General features: G+C 54.3%; 1 protein-coding gene and 1 non-coding gene across 3 annotated transcripts in view; both read right to left on the bottom strand.

The window, feature by feature from the left end:
* The window catches only part of BCL2L13 (BCL2 like 13), a 32,604-nt gene that overhangs the window by 3,626 nt on the left and 6,763 nt on the right, over nucleotides 1-22,215 (bottom strand). The window contains exons 2-6 of one of the 2 annotated variants that reach the window (XM_054586586.1): nucleotides 21,387-21,565; nucleotides 12,375-12,483; nucleotides 9,459-9,615; nucleotides 4,598-4,667; nucleotides 1,351-1,494 (exon numbers count right to left, since the gene is read on the bottom strand). In XM_054586586.1, coding sequence (XP_054442561.1) covers nucleotides 1,351-1,494; nucleotides 4,598-4,667; nucleotides 9,459-9,615; nucleotides 12,375-12,483; nucleotides 21,387-21,521 — 615 coding nt within the window. In that variant the 5' untranslated portion in view covers nucleotides 21,522-21,565. The remainder of the gene's footprint in view (nucleotides 1-1,350; nucleotides 1,495-4,597; nucleotides 4,668-9,458; nucleotides 9,616-12,374; nucleotides 12,484-21,386; nucleotides 21,566-22,215) is intronic. The other variant, XM_054586585.1, reaches the window with a different exon arrangement.
* On the bottom strand, nucleotides 7,803-7,938 carry LOC129081190 (small nucleolar RNA SNORA58). Its single transcript, XR_008530263.1, has one exon. It is a non-coding gene; the product is annotated as a small nucleolar RNA SNORA58 (small nucleolar RNA).

Genomic DNA, 22,215 nt, shown 5'->3' with positions numbered 1-22,215 from the left:
GCTTAACTGTCTGTACGCTCCAATTCCTTCATAAAGGAAACAGGACCGGTCACGTGGGAAAACTGCCACAGAACTGGATGTGGTGCTCCAAGTGCTCGGCTCGCGCCTTGTGCACGGCAAGCAGGCAGCAAATGGGGCCGTTCCCATTGCTGTCTCTGTCGTCACCGTTTCGCTTTGGTCGCTACTATTTCTGGAGGCGTGAGCAGGGGACAGAGCCACTCTAAGTGCCGTCTGCTCTCTTCCCGTGAGCAGCCCAATGCGCCCTCTGAAACTGACTCGGCAATTCATTCTCAGAGGTTGCGCCACAAAATCACGCACATTGAGAGGTTCGACCTGTGCGTTCACCCCACCACACTCCTGAACCTGCCTGGGCCACCACGGCTGTGCGTGCTCAAAAGACGCCAAGCACCTAACGGTGTTGCTTTACAGAAGCCACGCGTGCCCTTCTGCTGTTGGCGGTCGGGGAGCGGGCAGGTGCGCCCTGTGCGAACACGGGGCAGGAAGCAGGGACGGTGGCCCAGGCACCGTGCTGAATTTTTGCTGCACGTGCTTAGAAGCGCGGAGGAGAAGGCTGTGCGGCAGGGCGCAGGTGCGGGCCCTCTGGCCACCAAGCACCTGGCGGACAGGCTCCGGGGCAGGGACGCGGCGCAGCCCTCGGGGAGCCCTGTCCCTGTCCAGGCGACGCCTGCCGAGGAAGGGCAGGTGGTTCCCGAACCAGAGTGGGGGGCTGCACAGAAGAAAAAGGTATCCCAGAAGAAAACGAAGAAACAAAAACTTGGTGCCCAGGAGCAAATTCAGGATAAAAATAAATGCTAGTAGAAGTAAAAAAATAAAATAAAATACCATCTAGACAGAAAAAATTTAAAAAGTAAAAAAGCAGCTTGAAATAACACCCTTGCCAGGCAATTACACTTCCCCCTCCTCTCGCATCTCTTCCCCGAGACACCACGGGACTGAAGGCGCGTCCTCCAGAGGCGGCCCCGCCACACGCCAGACCCGGGCCGGGCGCTCCCGGAGGGCGGGCGCCCTGCGTGACTGTTTCACGCCGACCGTGACTTCGCAGAAAACAAGGTGGGGACACACACGGGCTTGGCTGCCTCCCGGGAACCTGAGTTTAGCAGACGTTCAACCAGCTTGACGGGGGCTGGGACACATGATTAGAACGGCTTAAAAACGCCACACATCCGCTTACGACGTGTGAAATCTGAGCAGTTTAACTGAAACTGTAGAACAGCCTCCCCATGGGTCGTCATGCAACCCGTATTAGGTAACGTTAAATGATAATATTCACGATATTAAATCTATACTTAATATTTTTAAAGGGAAGGCCGCAAAGGCCGCAGCGCGTACCCAGCCGCCCTGCCGGACGATGAACTCGGCCGCGTGGTCCTCCAGGTAGGTGACCCCGAGCCGCAGCAGCGTGCGCAGGGGCTCCTGGCCGCGGCGCGTCAGCTCCAGCAGCAGGCGCTGCAGCAACACCAGGGGCGCCAGGACCTTCAACGCAAAGAGGAGAGAGTGAGAGCAGAGACGAGGCTTCGCGGCCCGACCCCCAGCGTCCGACTGCGGGACGGCAGCACAGACGCGTCGCGAGGGAGTCCCGCTTTCATTGCAGCAAGGGAACTGGAACAGCGGCCCCTGCCGCGAACAACGGCCGGCGGCTTCGGGCCTGAGGGCAGCGATTTCCGCCCCTGCGCCACAAGCCCGTTTGAAACTGGCAGCACCGGGCCGCAGGGTGCGGCCCCTTCCCGTCAGACCGTCACACGGGAAAACGGCAGCAGCCAGTACGACGAGCGCCGTCCGGTGCGCACGGATCCAAATCGGGACTATTTTTTGTGAGATTAGCAAAAACATGCATTTTCGGCATGCTGCGGGCCCTGTGGAGTCGGCTCACGGGCCAGGAGATGACAGCGGTGGGGCCACTGCCTTGGGGGCCAGAGAGAATTAGCGCAGAGAAACCGCTGCGCGCGCCGCTCCACGGGCGCAGAGGAAGCGCGGAGGCCGCCGCACCGCCGCGCGGCCCGTCAGCCTGTTCCGCGCCCAGCCGCCCACACTCACCGTCGGCGAGAAAAGCAAGATCCTGGAGAGTGTGTACGATAATCGTGGCTTTTGTGTAAAAGACACAAAACAAACACAGGTGTCTGCACAATCCCACAGTGTCTCGGGGAAACGCCCCGACACAGGCAACCGCGGGAGCGCGCGCCCAGGGGGCCCGGGCCGCTGGCGGCAGGCGGACGGCGTTGGCCGCGGCGCCGCTCGCTGCCTGTGCTTTGTGCACTGTACGCCACGCGCCTGCCGTTCTGGGGTGGGAAAGAGCAGGTTACAGTCGAGGGCACGCAAAACAGTTTTATGCTTGTGTTGCTGTTTATTAGTTATTGCATTATTAATGTAAACCTACTTTTGCCAATCCCTATATATCTGAAAATGAGAACTGTCAAAATGTTGAGCTACCTTATAAAAGTCACCAAAACCAAGGGAGGCATTATCATCATCCCTAATAACCTCATGGCTCAGTATTTTAACATCATCAAAGTTTATGACAGAAACTAATCATAGTTCCCTGCCTTCCCCCTAAATGGTCTACTGAAAAAAAAAAGCCCTAAGCATTTTCAGTTAACCATCTGCATGCAACCTCTTTTTTTCTAAAACATCAAGAAGTATACAAATGACTGGAAAAGAAATGCAAAAGGAAATTAAACCAATTCCAATTTCTTGCTACTGAATTGCCAAAGTAATAAGTGAAAAACTGCAAAATACTCCTGCAGAAGACAAGCAGAAGCGACAGCAAGTTCGCATTCACGCCGATACTCTTCGGCGTCGAAGGAGAAGCGGCCCTGGGGGGCGGACGCCCTAAAATAACCCCAGCCCAGGGCGCGCTGACAGCCTCTTCCTGACACTGCGGAGGGCCTAGGGCTACAAGGAAGAAAGCATTAGGGTTTTCCATGATTGAAACACCTGCCACACTGTTAAAACAAAGCCACGTCTTGCTCGTCCAGCCCCGCACCCCGACTCGGCAGGAGCAGCGACAGCGGCCTGGGGACTGACACATCCCCTCACAGCCAACAAAGGCCGGGAGGGACCGCGCCTGGCTGCGCACATGCGGCCCTCTAAAGGGCTTCCTGCGCGAGCTCCATCACTGCCCAGGGAAGTAAGCTGCAGGTGCCTCATGGCCGTATGCCCCTCCTTCTCCCCGAAGAGCAGCCCCCTGGAGACACGGCTCTAACTCCTTCACTGCTGCCTCAGTTTTAGTCCCTAGTCCCGCTCCCTCTCAGTCTCTGGGCCGAAGTTCTGGGCAGGGCGGCCCCTCGCTGACCCCCTGCGCCTCCCTCCCCGGCCTGCAGGGCAGGGGCGGGCCCAGCGCAACCCCGGGTGCAACCCCCAGGCCGCTGCCTCGCCAGCACAGCTCCGGCCGCCGCTTCACGGGTTCTTCCCGTGACCGAGCCCCGCCCGCGGGGAGCGGGCTCTGCACACGACTGATCCCAGCTGCACACCTGACACATTTCTGAGCTCCCCTCCCACAGGATTAAAAAAGTGCTGGAATAAAACTGGATTCCCACGCGTCCATGCCTAGGAGGCCCTACTGTCCTCGTCTCTCGAGGGCTGCAGAGCAAGCCCTGCCCCTTCCCCTTCGAACTCCTCTCTGCGGCACCGGAGGGCGGCCACCCCCACAGCACATGCGGGTCTTTTCTTCTTCAGTCACTTTTGTGACACAATCCTAAGGTATCTCTGACCACGAAATACCACTGCCTCTCCTTCCAGCAGCCGGACTCTGCTAACACCCCCCACCCCCGGCTGACAACTACGCGAGCCAGTCTGGGCGAAGGTGCACCAAACAGCTCCCGGGGCCTCCCAGGGGAAGAGAGGTGGGGTGGCGGTTTGGCCCCACATCAACAACTGAACAATCCGCGCCTCAGCAACTCTAGTAAAACCTTTGTCTGCAGACTCCTTCCATCGGGCTTGACATCTCCGGCCCACCTGCTGCCAAACGAAACCCCAGACAGAGGTGGACACCGGGCGCTGCCGCCACCCAGGGCAACGCGGGTGGCAACACGGGGCAGCAGCAAGGCTGCCACCAACGGTAAGCCCGACGCGCCCGGGCCACGGACCCCCTACCTGTGGAAACAAGTCGCCGCGTTGGAGTCGGGGACACGGCGCCTTGACGGCACGGTCCACAGGCCCAGGGGACAGACAGCATGCGAGTGAGTCGGAGAGAGAAAGGGGGGAGAGGAGCCCACATGTGAAAAGGGGCTGAAGTTACACACGACATGACCGAACTTCCATGGACACGTGGAAGGCAAACCCAGGGCGGAGGGCAGAGGGCGGAGGGTGGGCGGGCAGGGAGGGTGCCTCGTGGGGAAGGAAGCGCCTGGGGGGGTCCGGGGCACGCAGGAGACGCGTGGCTTACAGCAGGACACACACATTTTGGGGATGGGCAGGACCTTGCAGCGTTAACCTAAAAGCTACTTCAATCAAAAACCCCCACTTCACATGGTGGGATTTCCGCGTCAGGAGCGCGCTGAGTCCTCCCCCGGGGGCCGCCGGCAGCCCCTGCCCTGCGCCGTGGGCACACGGACGCCCCATAGGAGAAGGTGACCGGTACCTTGTTCCAGCCGCCGGCCTGCCCCACGGTCTCCAGCGCGCACTCCTGGTACGTCTGGTACGTCACTGGCCTGCGGGGTCAGTTCAAAAGTCAGAGTCACTCGGGAGGAAAATCCCACATTTCCAGACGAATGAACACACAGTCACCCCTCGAACGCTGTGCGAACTTCTGGGGAAAGCAACCAAGGCTGCCCACCACACTGTGTGTAGGAGACGGTGCGCGGTTCCCTTCACGCATTCTCTACAGGCCGGCAGGCAGCTAACGTAACAAGTAATAATAAATAACAAACGTTTATAACTGCTTGAAACTTATCCAACTGGGATTCTATGTTGTAGATAAACACTTGGATTATTCACATAGGATCAAATGATAAAATTATCTTAAAATTAAAAGCACAATTTTAATTTTTTAAAGGCAAAAACCCTAAAATACTTAGAAATTGAAGAGCCATGTCACTGGAAGACTTTTCAAACTGAGCATGGAAGGTGGCATGAGCAAGGCTAGCGGGTGGGGGCTATTTTTAACGTGGTGTCTCCTGACCAATGCCCTGGAGGGCAGAGACAAGCCCCCGGACCGTGGCCTTGGGCGCCCCGCCCTGCCGGGGCTCAGCCGGTCAGTGACGGCAACGTCACTCAGTGGTTTACTGGGGGGCCCCAAGCGCCACATGTTCTAAGTCTTGGTTTCTTGTGCAAATTAACAATAAAAATGCCTTACTTTTACAAGTATTAACAAGCAACATACGAAGGCATCAATAGCTCAAGGAATAGATTTAATAAAATTTTCTTCCCCTTTTTTGCAGACAGACCAGCATGCATATAAAAAGGAGAGCAGTCTCCTTTTAAAGTCCATCCGAGGGTGTCTTCTGCTCTGACCACTCTGGTCTGTGATCTCTTCAGCCTGCGAACACAGGCGACTGGTAACAGTGACCAGTTGTTATCAGTAGCCTGTTGTTAGGGCTTACATTTTCATACATTTATATTTCAGATCACCATTTTAAATACTAGGAAACTGAAGCTCAGGAAAGCTAAGAGATTATCCCAAACCCACAGAGCTGGCACGGAGCAACGTGGGGATCTATCCCAACCAGGGGCGCCGCCGAGTGGACCGCGGACGCTGGCCCTGCCCTGGTTACGCCCAGATGCCGCCGTGGCTGAAGTGCACCTGCGGGGGGCTCGTGAAGCGCAGAGAGCGCGCTGCGCCTGCCAGATCGCCAAGGCTCCGCCAGAGAAAAACAATGTCAGGTGTCTCATTAATAAGCTGTTACTTTGAGCATATGTTAAAACTGAATTTTGAATATGTTAAGTAAAATATATTATTAAAAATCATAATTTAATCTAATTTTTTATGTGGCTGCTAACAATTTTTTACTTACATATATGCAACCCACACTGTAGCTCTCGGACGGTGCTTGTTTAGATATTTCTGGAGAAAGGTTCTGGAGCCCTGGCCGGGCTGCTCGGTGGGTTAGAGCGTCGTCCCAATGTGCCAAGGTTGTGGGCTGGATCCCCAGCCAGGGCACATACAGGGATCAACCAAGGAGTGCATAAATGAGCAGAAGAACAAACTGATGTTTCTCTCTCTCCCCTCCCTCTCTCTCTAAAATCAACGAATTTTTTTAAAAAAGTAAATCTAGTATTAAAAAAATGTTCTGATGACGCAGGTATCCTTTTATACAAATCAAAATAAAATCAATACTACAGCGATGTTAAGATACCAGGGATGACCTTTTTGATAGTATGATACATTCCTGATACCATATCCTCAACAAAGCAAGCTCAGTGTTCGTTAGAAGCCTTGGACTAAACACTACGCGTCGGTGGCAGCCGAACGTCAGCAGGCGTGGCGCCGGTGGCAGCCGAACGTCAGCAGGCCTCGGGAGGTGCCGGCCCAGATGACTCAGCCCCTTCACTCCCTTTCCTGGGCCGTTTGCTGCTGGTGCAGCCGGTGGGCCCTGCTGGTAGTTTGCCTATCAGGCTAGAGTACTTTAGCTTCCTTCAGAATGAAAGGACTTGAAACATTGTATGTACACACATATATGCAAATAAACAATCCAGCAGATTAAAACATTCAAAGGAAATCTAATACACAGAAAAGGAAGTAGCCGAAAAATAAGACCTATCTGATGAGCTAGCTATGTGAAACAGAGCGAAGGAAAAGGGAAGCCCTGGCTGGTGTGCCTAGGGGGCTGGCGCGTCGCCCTATAAAGCAAGAGGTCGCAGGTTCAATTCCCAGTGAGGACACAGGCCTGGGCTGTGGGTTCAGCTCCTGGTCAGGGTGGGTACAAGAGAGCCAGTCGATGTTTCTCTCCCTCATGTTCTCCTTCCCTTTCCCTCTGTCTAAAAAAAAAAAAAATACATTTTAAAAACGAAGAAAAAGAAAAAGGGGTGGGGGGGTAGCAGGAAAGTTTTGAAAAGGCTCCTCCTACAGGAAGAGGTGGGGATTAAATTCCCAGAACAAAACTGGGGAAGGTGGTCATTTCCACCTTAAAAGATGCTGCCACAAACCCAAAGGGTAATTACGGTTCATCATCAGATAGTTATTTTCAAGGTACTAATAATAGCAGTAATGACATTCAAAAGTATATTTCTGATAATCACAATTATTTTCTTCAAAATTGGCTAAAGTCTAACAGAGCATTTCTTCTTGACTGCTAAACAGGGTTCGCTATTCCTTAAAAACTGAAAATGTGCTTTACTATTTGCCATTTGCTATCCTTTAGATTCTGTAAATAGGACATCGTAACGTGTCTTTTTTTTTAAAAAAAAGATTTTATTTGCTTATTTTTAGAGAGCGGGGAAGGGAATGAGAAAGAGAGGGAGAGAAACATCAACGTGTGGTTGACTCTCATGCGCCCCCCCAACCAGAGACCTGGCCCGCAACCCAGGCCTGTGCCCTGACTGGGACTCAAACTGGCAACGCTTTGGTTCACAGGCTGGCACTCAGTCCACTAAGCGACACCAGCCAGGGCTTAACATGTGTCTTAACAGTACAAATATTTATCTTTGAGTAGAAAAAAAATACTGAGAATAAATGCAATACTAAAAAAGAAAAATAATTCTGAAAAAAAATGTATTCAGGGGTCTATCATTGATATACAACCAGACATACCAATTTCAAAAATAATTGTATCTGTAATCAGGGTTTTAAGAAAAAACAAACTGAATATTCGTCAAATACAAGGGTATTTTTTTTTTTTTTTTTTTAAGAATGTTGAAGTAATGCAACTTATCCAGCCATCGAATAAGATGGCTAGAGCTGGCACAAACTCCACATTACTCTTGCATACACTGTCCCCCCTGCCTGGCCATGAGCACAGTCAGGCAAGGTCTACGGGTATGCCCCAAGGGTATTTTTTTATAAGATTTTATTTATTTATTTTTAGAGAGAGGGGACGGGAGGGAGAAAGAAACATCAACGTGTGGTTGCCTCTCACACGCCCCCTGCTGGGGACCTGACCTGCAACCCAGGCTCGTGCCCTGACTGGGAATCGAACCAGTGACCCTTTGGATCACAGGCCGGCACTCAATCCACTCAGCCACATCAGCCTGGGCAAAGACAAGATTTTTTAAAATATCACTTACTTGGCAGTGGGAAGACATCAATTTTTCTGGTACGTTATAAAAAGGACTCCAAAAATAATACTTTTAAAAAAACTATATAATATTGTTCTTCAGAGAGCCTGTGATATCCTAGTAAAGTTAAAATTATCAGATGGATAAATTGAGATCGTTTGTATCAAAATTGGAAACAGACTTTTTTTGTCTTGCACATCTCAGTTATTTTATTCCCAGTCCCAGTAGCTTTCACAGGGTTTGTTCGGGCAGACAAACTGCCTTCAGCTTGTGACACATCAACAGGGAGCATCCGCGGAAGGCCCGCCCCGCGCCCCCCACCCCGCCCCGCTCCCCCTGCCCCCTTCGCCCCGCCCCCCCAGTTTAAGAGCAGCGAGCCCTCTGCGCCCAGGTCCCCCGCCAGGCCCGCCCCGCCCCTAGGCTTCTGAGCGGTTGCACTTCCCGACGCCCGCCCACCGCCCTCATCTCCACGTTCGCCCTGCGCCGTGTGCGCAGAAGGGCGAGAGCCCCACGCGCGGGGTCCCCCCACTCCCCCCCGGCAGGCGGGGGCCTCGCGTTTGCGTGTGTCGCCAGGACACGCGGGAACAAGCTGAACTCGCCTTAAACCCACGGTGCTTCCTTCTAGTAAACGGTAACGTATGGCTTTTCCTACGCAAATCAAGGAAGAACCCGACTGCAAGGGCAACTTAGCTTCTGAATTTTGGCCCTTTTAGCGAAAGACAGTCGTCATCCTATTTTAGATAGTTGTTAATCTTCATTAAAACAAATGTTTTTCCTAACTCATGCCCATTCCACAGTGATTCTGAGCCAAGAATTGGGGGAAATGGATTCTTACGGCTCATAGTAAGTGACTTGGCTCTTTCAGCCCCTTCCTCCGTGAGCGCCCTGCCGCAGCTCTGACAGCCGGAGCCACCGCGCGGGGGCTCCCACCCCAGGAAGCGGCAGGACTTCCACGGGCAGATGCGCACCCCCGCAGCCCACCCCATTCGGGGCGCCGGGAACACGGAGCGTGAGCCCCGCTCCCAGGCCCACAGCCCGGCCCCCATCTCTGTGTCGGCTGCGGGCGGGACAGAGCGACGGCCGCTCACAGCTCAACAGGAAGCAACTCGAATCCAGGGGGAGGGTTAAACCGCTTCTCTGGTGCGAAAGCTGCCACTCATAACACACACACAGATGCTCTGGGGAAGCAAAGGAGAAGCAGCGGAGAAAAGGAAGGGCTGAGAGAAGCGAGGCGGTGGGCGCGGAGCGCAGCCGCGCGCAGGCGGGCCGCGCGGGCCGGGGTCACTCACCGGCGGAGCAGCGTCTCCAGCGCCGCCCGCAGGGGCTCCTGCAGCTCGCGGGCCGCGCGCTCCCCCAGGCGCGCCAAGCAGTCCTCCACGGAGCTCTCCGGGTGGGCGGGGCTGAACACGGGCGAAGTGTGCCGGTCGAAGCCTGTGCTGGGGAAGGCTGGACACAGGGCGGAGGCAGCGGGTTTAGCGCAGAGCAGCCCCCGGGGGTGGGGGGAGGGGACCCCGCCGCTGGAGCGCGCTGCCCGCCCCGCCCCGCCCCGCCCTCTGAAGGGCCGGAGGGTCACTACGGACTGTTAATCTTTGGTCCTAAATTTAGAGTTTTAAAGGAAACGTTTTCTGGAAAATCTTAGTTTTAAGAGAAGAAAAAGACTAAACTGAGATGTCAAGATACACAAACCAATGCAGTACATTACTACAGACCAATGTCGTGTCAGGTGGACAAACGGGCCTTGGCCGGGCAGCTGCGGGCCACAGCGCCGCCCCCGGCGCCCCGGCTGTGGGCGCGACCCCGGTCAGGGCGCACAAGGGACTCGACCCGAGAGTGTGAGAGCCGGGGAACAACAAATCGGTGTCTCTCTCCCCCCACTTCCTCTCTCTAAAATAAGTAAATGAAAAAAAAATGTTTTATGATTTATTTTAGAAAGGGGGAGGGAGGAAGCGGAGAGAAGCATCAGTGTGTGGTTGCCTCTTGCGCCCCCCTACGAGGGACCTGGCCCTCAACCCTGGCAGGTGCCCTGCCTGGGAATCGATCACATCAGTGACCTTTCGGTTTGCAGGCTGCTGGTGCTCAATCCACTGAGCCACGCCAGCCAGGGCACTGGTTTCTTTTCCAAACACACTTTCTGGCTCCACAGTCCTGCACGTGGGTACACATTAAACCTGAAGGGTTACGGGGACAGGAGTGGCACGTGGAGGAAGCATCCCAGCCAGTCCTCCTGGGCTTCCCGCACAGGCTCCGCAGCCGCGCGGAGTCGCTGCCCCAGGGACACACGGGGCTCAGGGCACCGACTCCAGGAGGGCAGGCAGCTGCACCTGCTCCCAAGAACGTCTGCATTCATTGAAGGCTTGCTCCTGGAAGGCCGTGAATTCTACCAGTGTTAAGTCCACTATTCTTTACAAAGTGCTTCCTCCAAGAAAGATGCGAATGGCCGCCAACTTCACAAGTGTTTGCCTGTCTGAGCAAGTCTGGGTGCGCCAATATAATGGCCAGTCTTTGTTAATATGGGGGTTCAAGGAGGTGAATGCAATGAAAACTTTGTTGCTTTTTTCTTTCTTTTGCCTATTTTATGAGTGTAAGTACTGCTGCCAGAAGTGGAGGAAGGCTTAAAATAGAATTGGAACTTTTTCTGGATTACTTGTAAATTTCTACTCCTATTCTTCTCCACGAATGGGGAACTGATTATTATAAACATGATTTATAATTTTTCTTGTTAAAAGTTACTGGGCAATACATACCCACACAAAGACTGTGCAAGAATGTCCACAGCAGCATCACACATAACAGCCAAAAGTGGGGCCCACTGACTGCCCCTCAGCTGATGAGAGGGAAACAAGAGGCGGCGTCTCCCCATGATGGAGAACCACTGCACCAGAGACCGGGATGGCGTGCTGCTCCACGCGGCCGCTCGGACGGCCCTCGGAGAAACCGCGCCGCAGGCAAGGCAGTCGCAAAGGCCACAGAGTGCAGGGCCCCATTTCCGTGCCTGCCCTGCCTGCCCCTAACAGGCCGATGCAGATCTGACCGAAGAGATTAGGTGGGGCTGGGGCTGGGGCTGGGGGTGGGGGTGGGGTGTGGGAAGTGACTGCTGATGTGCCTAGTGCTTCTTTTTGGAATTTAAGAAATATTCTAAATTTAAATTGTGGTGATGGTTGAACACTTTGTACACTCTGAATGGGCAGATTTTATTGCATGTAAAATATATCTCAACAAAGCTACGGGTGTAGCTCAGTAGGCTGGGCATCTTCCCGCAAACCGAAAGGTGGCCAGTTTGATTCCGGTCAGGACCCACACCTGGGTTGTGGGCCAGGTCCTCGATTTGGGGCGTGCAAGAGGCAAACGATCAATGCTTCTCTTGCACAGCAATGTGTCTCTTCCCCTCTTTCTCCTTCCCTCCCCCTCTCTCTAAAAGTAAATAATCTCTTTAAAAAAAAAAAAAGTAAATCTACAAAGGAAATCATTGGGCAACGTGTCCTATGCATCTGCCCTGGCTGGTATGACTCAGTGGACTGAGCACCGGCCTGGGAACCAAAAGGTTTTCAGTTCAATTTCTAGGCAGGGCACAGGCCTGGGTTGGGGTGCGCGAGAGGCAACCAAGATGCATCTTTTGCACTTCAATGTTTCTCTCCCTCGCTTCTCTTGTCTCTAAAAATAAATAAAATCTTAAAAAAAAAAAAAAGATGTCCCATGCATCTTTATTTATCAAAACCAAAACAAGAAACAACCCAAATTCCTCTCAATACTAAGGGAATAATGGAACAGTCATTGAATATATAGAATTCCACAGTTAGTAAAATGGTGACTGTTTTAAAAGCTCACCATGGAACGCAAAGCAGAAAGCGCGTGGCTCTCACATCGCAGCCGCAGGCCGGCACGGCAGGCGCACACCTGAAGGCAGGCTGCCGACTCTGCCCCTCAGCGCTGTCCTCACGGCTGCGCTGAGGGGAGACGGCCCCAGCGGAACGCTGCGGCCCAGCACGCAGCCCCCGAACAGGCCGCGTGGGAACTGCTGGGAGCCCTCGGGTGGGTGCAGGTCCCCCCGGAAAGAAGGGTGAGAGGCCACTAGTTTCCCCTTGTAACCCCATGCTAGTCGAGTCGGGCAATGCTGAGAATACTCTACTGTAAAATATCAAATTAAACCAACAATAAATCGGAGCAAACAATCTTCTAATTAACTAGGAAAGTAAGAATAAAGAGACCTTCAGAAATTTCTTTGTCCAGGGATTTTAGCTCTTCTTCAATTTCAGTTTTTACTTTTAATAAAACTTCTCGATCCAGAGGCTGTGAAGCTACATCTTGTTGAACTCCTGAAAACAACGAAAAGGTTATTACCAACAGAGGGACAGAGAAGCCATTAAAGCCGGGGCAGCACTTTAACTATTAATCAAAAACATAAAGTTACAACACACTGTGAAGGCTGGCGGCCGGGAGAGGCTTAGAAAAGGGGGCAGGGGCCCGGGCCAGCCCCACCGCTGCCGGGAGAAGCGAGGCTGGACCCGGCCAGCTGGGGGCAGAGCCCCTCGTGCCTGCGGCGTGCGTCGCTGGACGCGGCCGGGGAGGATCGCGCTCAGAAATGTCTGTGATGTGACAGAAGCGGACACCTGTCGGCTCAGACCCGTGACACTATCTTTTGCTTTGACCTTCACGGTCCCTCATCTTCATGCAAACTTCGGCCCAAGAGAAAGCCTGTTATCATCAGAAGACTCCTGCCCTCCCCGGAAGGAAACCGTGACCGCCCTCAGGCGGTAAAAGGCAAGGGGAGCCCTGGGCCTCTGGCACAGGGTGGAGACCCAAGGCCAGGAGTCTGGGGGAGAAAGGCGGACCGGACGCCTGCCGGTTTACTAACTTCTGCCTCAGATATTTGGAGAACTTCATTGTTTCTTCTGAAACGCTGGACCCAAATACAACACTGCCTGCCCCTCCTATTCCAAATATATTTATAGATGCATTTTCGGTACTTTCCCAGTAGTTCACATCATTGTTTTCGACCACTGACAAGTTTCATAAAGAGAGATTAGGCTTCTTATATGTTTTCATTTTGGAAAGCAAAAAAATTCTGAATTTGAAGATAAGCTTATTGCCCTGGCTGGCGAGCTCAGTGGGTTACAGCAAGGTTGCGGGTTCAGTCCTTGATCAGGGCGCGCACAGGAATCAGCTAGCGAATGCGTGAATGAATGGAACAACACATCGATGTTTCTCTCTCTAAAAAAGTCAGTAAGTTAAAAAAAACAAAAACAAAAACCAAAGATAAGTGTATTAGTTTAGGTCAATAAACTTATTATAGCATCTGTGAGTCTTTAAAATACCTTGGAAAAACAAAAGGTTAAACATTTCTGTATCTTAGATCCACTTAGTTTTCAACCTTAAAGTTGACAAAAATAGTTTTCCTTTAGGCCACATAAAAACTTTCCTTCTGAGCTGAGAATATTTTTTTGTGGAAAATATAAAATTCCTCAGTTTCTCTTTGAAGTGCGACATGAAGGGCCCCTCGATGCCGGGAATAACGCGCATTCGCTTCAACAGGCGCTTCACGTACCTGTTCTGCCTACACACGTGCCCTGGGTGAAATGACACACACGAAAACCCGAACACACTGCAGGAGCCCCCACCACGTCGCCCGCGAGGCCGAAGGGAAGGAGGGGGCGCCGGGCCCTGGTGCCACGGAGACGCAGAGGGCCAAGGCGGCGGCAAACCCCGCCTGGGAAAAGGCCCGAGGGTTCTGGCCCTGGACAGGACCCCGGCCCCCGGGGGGCCGCACCCGCTCTCAAAAGGGCCCCGCCACACCGGACCTCGGTGGCAAGAGGCCGGTCCCTGCCAGCGCCCGCCCAGGCCTCGGACCACCAAGCAGCTACGTGGCTGCGCGCCGGCCCGCAAGGACAGGCCCGGGACGAGGCCAGGGGCTGCTTGGCAAAGGGGGAGTCCTCGCCTGCCCCCCGGGCAGGGGTTAGCACTGCCACCAGCCTGGGGGAGAAGAGGAGGCCCGCTGGTCGGGCCGGCACATGACACGGTGCCACAGGGCGGGCCCGGGGTAGAAATGGGGGCTCCCCGCTGCTTCATCAAGGGCAACGCCGGTGGGCGTCCAGCCCCGGGAGGCCGGCACCACCGTTGGGCTCTCACGGGTTAACTCGGGAGACCAGAGAGCTCTGGCTAAGGGGGGGGGGCAGCCCTCCGGGCCAATCACGATGACAGACACCAAACGGGCGGGGCCTGCCGCCCCAGGGTGGCTCGCAGAGGCCACGCGCTGCCAGGCTGAGTCACACTGTTGAGTTCTCTGTACATAAAAGTAATGAAAATGATCCTTCAAAAAATAAAAATACCAAACATTACATAGAAACGGATACAACCTACTAAGCAAAATTTGAAGGCAAGGTATCCCAGGAAGGAGGTAATCTTTATCAAGTCTCGTCAGTATGAAAGTCTTGCCCTGGCTGGAGCGGCTCAGTGGACTGAACACCGGCCTGAGAACCAAAGGGTCGCCGGTTGGACTCCGAGTCAGGGCACCTGCCGGGGTCACGTCCTCAGTGGGCGGCGTGAGAAGCAACCACACACCGATGTTTCTCTCCCTCTCTTCCTCCCTTCCCCTCTCTCTAAAAATAAATAAAATCTTTGTATCTTTGGGGGGAAAAAGACATTGTTAGGCAAAATTACAAGTGTTAATTTCAGGCAGAATGGTGGTTGTTTTAAAGAAAATAAACTTAAAAAAAAGTCTACCTTTACAGATAGGCTTTATTTTCCCAATTTTTCTCATGGTAAAATGCGCCTCACGTGAAATCTGCCGTCTTCACCACTGCTGCGCATGGAATCCCGCAGCACTGAACGCGTCGTGACGCGGCGCTGCCAGCACCGCCCAGCGCCCCAGAGCCTTCGTCTCGGAAAGCTCGGACTTCACACCCACAGACCCCAGCCCTTCATCCCCCCTCCCCAGCCCTCCCCCACAGCCAGGGCGCTGCGGTCTCTCGCTCTGATCGGGGCTCCTCTGAGCACTTCGCAAGTGGAATCACACCCTGCTTGTCTTCCAGAGACTCGTTCGTTTCACTCACAGACTGACTCCTCACGAACCTCGAGGGCTGCCTGTTCCTCACGGCCGGCTTCCCTTTCCGAACAGCTGGCAGTTTGAGACGGCTCTGCACCGGCGCTGAGGCCTACACCGCGCCCGGCAGAGAGACCTCCGGGATGAGCCATGACGTGACCAAAACAAGGGACACACAGACTGGAAGACTGATTTAACATCAATCCTGTTCTTTCCAGTGACATCAGCTTGCCGGCTCTGGGAAGGCGGGTAGTTTAGAAGAGGGACCATGGCCTCTGCTCGCCCTGATGCCACACACGTCAGCCTCCCCCGCAGGCCGCTGGTGCCTTCCCGCCCCGCCCCGGTGCTGGAGCGCAGAGGGAGGGGGTCTGAGCAGGCCAGTCTGTGTGGGGACTCACCTTCCTGGCACGGGAACCCTGGGCTGGGGAGCCTGGGCTCCTTGCTCCCGAGGTCTCCCTCCCGATTTTTATCTATCACACGTGGCTATGGGACCCGTCCCTCCTACCAGCCTGGATGGATGTGGTTTCCTTAATTCAATAGTTGTCAGACTTCCATTCAACTCAATTTCTGACCATTCTGAGTGATGGTTGTTCTCTATTTTAGTTGTAATTTTGATGTGGTTGTGTGAAGAAGCGAGCCTTGTCTGCCTACACCGCCATCTTGACAGGAAGTCTCATTTTAAAGTTTAAGGTTAGAGCTCTGGCTCAGTGGGCTGGAGGGTCGTCTGGTTATCTCTAAGGCTGTCGGTTCAGTTCCCAGTCAGGGCACATGCCTGGTTTGTGGATTTGGTCCCTGGTCGGGGTGCTTACAAGAGGCGACCAATCGATGTTTCTCTCCCTCTCTCCCTCCCTCCTTCCTCCTCTCTAATGTCAATAAGCATGTCCTCAGGTGAGGATAAAAAATCATGGGTACAGTTCACAATAGATTTGTATAAGAAGTTTCACTAAGGAGCTTCGTTCCTTAATACCAGATGTTCCATGGTTTTGCGTTTGCCGGTGCGATTTGCCTTTAAGAGGCTTGACTTCAAACTTTGTCCAGGCTGAGACAATCTCTGCCATGCTCAAGGATGTTAGAATTTTGATCAATTATTGTCATGAGCTACAATGAATCAAAGGGTTTTTAAGAGAATCCTCTTTATATACACTGATATTCTTTCAAATCTGCTTCCACAAGAGAAGGAAGGTAACGGCCATGCTGAAAAGTTTTGGTTAGCCTTTCCAAGTTCTGCAGAAACATGTCAAATTTAATCCCTGCTAGTCCGCTCTTGCCCTGCCCTTAATCAGAAACATAGAACTAAGCATTCCAGACACTTGCCGAAGATTACAGCCTGCTGGACCTAATTTTTCATAAGCTTCCTGATCTGACAGGTAGTCCCTCCATACCTCTCCATTCTAGATTTTACATACCTATAACCAAGGTCTCCAGATAGTGTTAACTATTTGTTTTAATTGCACTTTGGTGACATATCCTTAGCTTTTATTCAGAGTCACATTAAGGGAGAGCTTTAAAACTTAATGCTGTATTTGACATGGACAACATTTCCTACTGTATCTCTCTCTCTGCGCCTCATGTAATAAAGCTCTTAAAAGAAGATCACATGGCTTCCGGAACGCAGTGCGCCTCTGCCTTTCTGTTTCCGTAACGAAGGTTCCGAGGGTTGCAATGAATGGATTTACACGGAAAGGACCTGGCTGGGGAGATAGGACGCTGAGGAAAGAGGACAACATGAAAGTCATATAAATCCCGAATTAAAAAACAAAGTTATCAGTGTATTTTGAAGTCAGTTCAAATGGCAAAAATTAAAAGAAATAAAGAAAACGAAAAGCCATTCTGTGTGAGATTAAGGGTACAGACCCCCCACACCCCGGGACAGTCGCCAGAGCTTCTGCTTGTGGCGGCGGACCCGCGAGGAGACGGCCGCGAGCGGGGAGCAAGGGGCGGGGCCTCCGGAAGGCTCCGTGCCCCTGGAGCTGCGGTCCAGCCCGACCCATGGAATCTCACGGCAGGTGCGGGCAGCCCTGTGAGGCGGTGGCCTATTCTATTCTTACATGTTTAAATCAGTCCCTGCAAGTACTCTCCCTTTGATGCAATACACCTATTGAGAATTTTCCGCTTCCAAACAATCTTTAAACTCACTGATTTTGATGCCGTTTAGTGCTTCTGACTTTGTTTCACCTCTTCCACACGGGCAAACTGTTTCCCTCTGAGGACTTTTTTCATCCATGGAAACAAAAGAAAAGTCACTTGGGGCGAGATCAGGTGAATGGGCGGGGCGTGGGGGCCATGCTGCTTTTCTTCAGAAACTGCTGAGCACTCAGCATGGTGTGGGCAGGTGGGCTTGTGAATCACTCATGAGGTGGGCAACCACGTCAAAAGAGCCTTCAAGAAATTCACTGGAGCCCAGCGCAGCCTCTCACAACAGCGCCAGCTGGTCGCTGACACTGATGGTTCCCAGAGCACGCGCCCAGCAGGGGAGCTGGGCTGCCAGGGCCCGCCCTCCAGAAGGTGATTCCAGTTCTTTGGGGGTCCCCCCTCATATTCTTCAGCCTTAAAAAGAAACAAAATTCTGACACGTGCTATAACACGGATGAACCTTAGACATTATGCTATGCAAATGAAGCAGACAAAAAAGGATAAATACTGCCTAATTCAAATGAGGTGCCTAGATAGTCAAATTCACAAAGGCAGGAAGCAGAATCGTGGTCTGCAAGGAGGAGAGGAAAATGTGGAATTAATGTGCAATGGTTGAATAATAAATCAGAATCACAACCACATGTATTTGATAGTCACATTACCAATCACCACACAGGAAGGTTCCTTCCTAACCTAAGAAAAAATGTCTGTTTTAAAATTTAATCTTTACTGTGTTCTTCCTATTAAGAAACGTGTCACTGTTAAATCTGTCCTGATCACTGCAGCTTCAAGGCACTCTCTGCGTTGGTACACACGTGCAAAGTCGGACACAGCAGCGGCCGTTCAGCCGCACCAAACACTGAGCCAGCAGGACGGCGCCAGTCAGAACGTGCGCCCTCACCGGTGACGGCTCTGCGCCCACCGGCCCTGCCGCGAGGGGCTGGCAGTTCTGTGCAAGGGTGGGCCAGCGCTGTTTACGGAAAGTCCGTGGGATGTGAAGCACAACGTAGGGAACGAGCCCACGACCCCGTGAAAACCAGGGGGGCCGCGGGCGGGCCCTCGGGGCAGCGGGGGACGCGAGGGTCTGACCGGCACACTGGGCACCGACAACCAACACAGAGCGATACTGAACGTCAGCTGTAATTGCAAAATAAACATTTGAGTGTGCAATAAAAAAGGGTCTGTACACAGCACACGACTCACAGGGAAAAACGAAAGACATTTTTAATGGGACCGAACTCCTGAGTCACGCAAGTGGCCGCCTCCTGTCGCCTGCCTTCTCACACTCACCGCTTCCCACGCTGGGCACCGGGCCCACCCCACACCTCACCAATCAGCTCGGCGGCAGGTCCTGTTTATAGCAGCGGGGCCCGGGCGTGAACTCTGTGTCCCAGTTTATTTTTATTTTTGATTTTAGAAACCTGTCCTTCACGGTGGCTCCCTGAGCCAGTGAGCTGGCACGAGCCCCGGATGGTCAGCAGGGCGTCTGAGTGCCCTCGCGCCAGCTGCCCAAGTGACGGCCTGGCCTGGGACCACATCCTGGCTCAGAAGGGAGGATCACGGGGGCGGGGGTGGGGGGCTGGCGACACCTCCTGGCGAGGGGGCTGCCTCCTGATGCTGGTGGGTCTGAGACCCCAGGCCCCTCTGGGGTCTGCCTCCTTGACTCACAAGGGCACCCCCCCCACCCCCCGCTCGCCCTGTGCTGCATGGGCCAGGCCAGACGCAAGGCACCCCCGCCCGGCCTGCCTGCAGAACAGCCCGGCAGGAGCGGCCGCCTGGGCGAGCCGAGCGGCCCGCCACCCTTGCTCGAGAGTGAGGCCCAGGGCCCCATTCTGACGCTGAGCCTCCTCGGCAACACAAGCGGGCAGAAGCGGCCACAGAGAGGCCACAGGCCCCCGGGGACGGGCCTGCGGGAGATGCCGCCCAGGGGCTCCCCGCAGCACCCTGTGGGGCTTGGGGGCAGGGGACCGGCGTCGCCTCGGTGGCCCTCCCGGGCCCGCCAGGCTGCAGCCACCGGCTGCCTTGCTCGGGCCCCAACCCTGCCGTCGGCTCTGGCACCACAGAGGGCCAGGAGGCAGAGGCAAAAAGACCGCGGGCTGCCTAACATCGATCCCCAGAACCCTCCCTCAGATGGAAGCGCCGCGCAGACACCAGCCCCTGGGCAGGCCCCTCGCCGCCGGTGCACGGCCCCACCGGTGCACGGCCTCCCGGCCACACTCCGCACAGGCTCGCGGCGCCTCACGCCTGAGGCTCCGAACAACGGGATCCGGGGTTTCAGGGGTCACGACCAGTTTTTAAGGCAGCGCCTGAGAACTTTAACAGAGGTACTACTTGGTAGGACACCCGATAGGCCAGGCCACCTGCTTATTTTAAACGGCAGGGCGCTCCTGACAGCAGTGTTGCTCTGATTGGGCCGTCTGACTCCAGATGCTAATTTAGCAGAAATAAGGTTTTAAAAAGTCCGTGCACAGTGGAAGCAGGGCCACCAACCTCCCTCCCGCTGCGCGGAGAGGCCCGCGGCCGTCTGGGCAGGGGCTGCCGACGGGCTCCCCGCCCCCCGCCGCGGCTGCTAGCGGCGTGCCGGCTATTTTCCTCCCAGCCTGTGTACGGAAGTTGAAATTGCAATTCTGTAATTTACTTAAAATCACAGACATCACTGAAGTATGATTGTACGAAGACACTTGGTTAAACAAGTTAAACATTTTGGGAAGTTGCTTTAAAAATACCATTTCAGAGCGGGTGTGAGAGAAACAACTGTAGAAGGATGGGGGGAAATCGTATAAACGATGAGTCTTTAATCAGATGACTTTTACACGTGTGTTTATGTTCTTACTCTACTTGAAATAAACTGGGAATTGTAAACAGACCCATATTTAAAAAAAGCCTTGGCCCTACTTCAAAATCGCTAAATAAATGCACATTTTTTAACATTTTAAACGGAAGTTTCTTATGTATGACTCTTTACTTGTGATTCCCACTTTGACCAACTCTTTCCATTTCAGCCCGACCGCCAGGGCCCCGGACCTGGGTGGGCCCCGGACCTGGGTGGGCCCCCACAGCAGACGCCAAGTTTCATAGCAGAGCTATTGACTGAACACAAAAAAACTACGCATACACTAAAGAAGATGAACATGGAATCATGTTTTAAGACAAAACTGAGTGAAAAAAATTCACAAATAATTAATGACGATGTAAAAACTCCGTGCACGTCAGTAAGGATTAGAAGACAACAAAGGACACAGCCGTGTGCGCGTGGCGAGGCAGGAAGGCAGGAGCCTATGAGCTTCGGAGGCCACTCAGAAGCCAGGTCGGCCGCTCCGGCGGCGGGAGCGTCGCCCCGGCGAGCCAGGGCTGCAGTGGGGCCCCGTCGGGGTGTACACAGGGATCGGCCAGCGAAGGCGGACCACAAAGCCATGCTGCGCGCTCTTTCTCAAATCAATGAACATATTCTCCAGTGAGAATTAAAAACTAAATTAGAAAAACTTAAAAATCAGCAGCTAGAAGACCTCACTGTTTCAATCTAACACCCTTGAGAAAAGGCGATCCAAGGAACTACACTGCAGTGGACCCTGAAAGCCCCTCAGGCAGTCCTAACGCAGCGCACTGGGCACACGCTCTCTCAGAACAGCCAGCCTAGTCATGTGTGCGCAGCGGGGCTGACCTTTGACACGCCCAGCCCTGGCCTGGCCGGCGGGGCGGCCGCTGGGGTCGTGCTGGGGCGACAGGCCCGGGGGCCGCTCCAGCCCCCAGCCAGGGTGGGCACGAAAGACACCAGCTGATGCCTCCGTCCCTCCTCCTCCCTCACCCCTCCCCACCTCCCTCCCTGAGAGCAGTGAACAAATGGACGCCGGTGAGGGCTTACAAATAAATAAAGAAAACATCCAGCTCTTAAAAGGCACTCCTAGCAGTTGCTTCTGGGAATGGATCGGGGATGGGAAGAGAGGCCACTCCCTAAGAGCTTCCTGGTGTCATCTGAGCACAGACACCGAGAGCGTCAGCCCCTCGGACACACGTCCTTCTGTGCGGGGAGCCGCCCCTGCTGCGGCCCAGAGCCCCCTGCGCCCCGGACAGTACCTGCGGGCGAGGGGAGGCGCCGCCCCTGCAAGGCGAGCCCCAGGTAGCTGAGCACCACGAACTTGGTCTCGTAGTGGAAGCCCACGGGCACAGCGGCAGCGGACGCCATGGGCGGCGGGGGCTCTCGGAGGGTCTGCGGCAGAGGCGGGCGACCTGCGGACAGAAAGGCCTGGTTCCGGTTCAAAGCTGCTTACACGCCAGTGCGTGTTCCCACTGACTCCAGCGAGTCCCCTGAATGCCGAAGCAGGTGCCTGTCAGACTCCTCTCCTCGGTCATGTTTTAAAAATGCACGTACTTACCAGCGGCAGTTTATTCAGACTTCACATCAGGAGCCACTTCCCCTCCCCCCGAGCTGCTCCCCTCTCACCCATTTGGCAAGGACTCTGGTGATGCCCCCACCCCCACCCCAGGGCACACGCCCTCCCCTCTCTTACTAACCAACGCCTCCCCGATGTCAGCGAGGCCCCGGCCTGGGCGGTCGCCTGCCTCCCCATCTCGTGCGCAGTGACACACCACAGGCTCGGCCGCCCCGGGCCGTGAGCAGACCTTCTCTCTGCGCCATGTGGGTCTTTCCCGAGCCTCCCTCTCCCCACCTTCTAGGGTTTGAGCTATGAAGGTGTCAGACGCCCGGCTGTGACGTGCGAACCAGGGCACCACTGTAGGGGACGGCGAGGCCGCCAGACAGAAGGCCCCTGGCCCCGAGGACCCCGGTGCTACCCAGAGGCCTCGCCGGCCTCGCCCACTGGCTTCCAGGCTGGTAGTCAAGCGCCTGATTTCTGAGGCTCTTCGTTAGGCTCCCTAAC

Source organism: Pteronotus mesoamericanus, unplaced genomic scaffold, assembly GCF_021234165.1.
Source record: "Pteronotus mesoamericanus isolate MK-2021 breed Mesoamerican mustached bat unplaced genomic scaffold, CSHL_Meso_final contig_94, whole genome shotgun sequence".
In the NCBI taxonomy this organism is placed as follows: Eukaryota; Metazoa; Chordata; class Mammalia; order Chiroptera; family Mormoopidae; genus Pteronotus; species Pteronotus mesoamericanus.
This window is presented reverse-complemented; position numbering and strand designations above follow the sequence as displayed.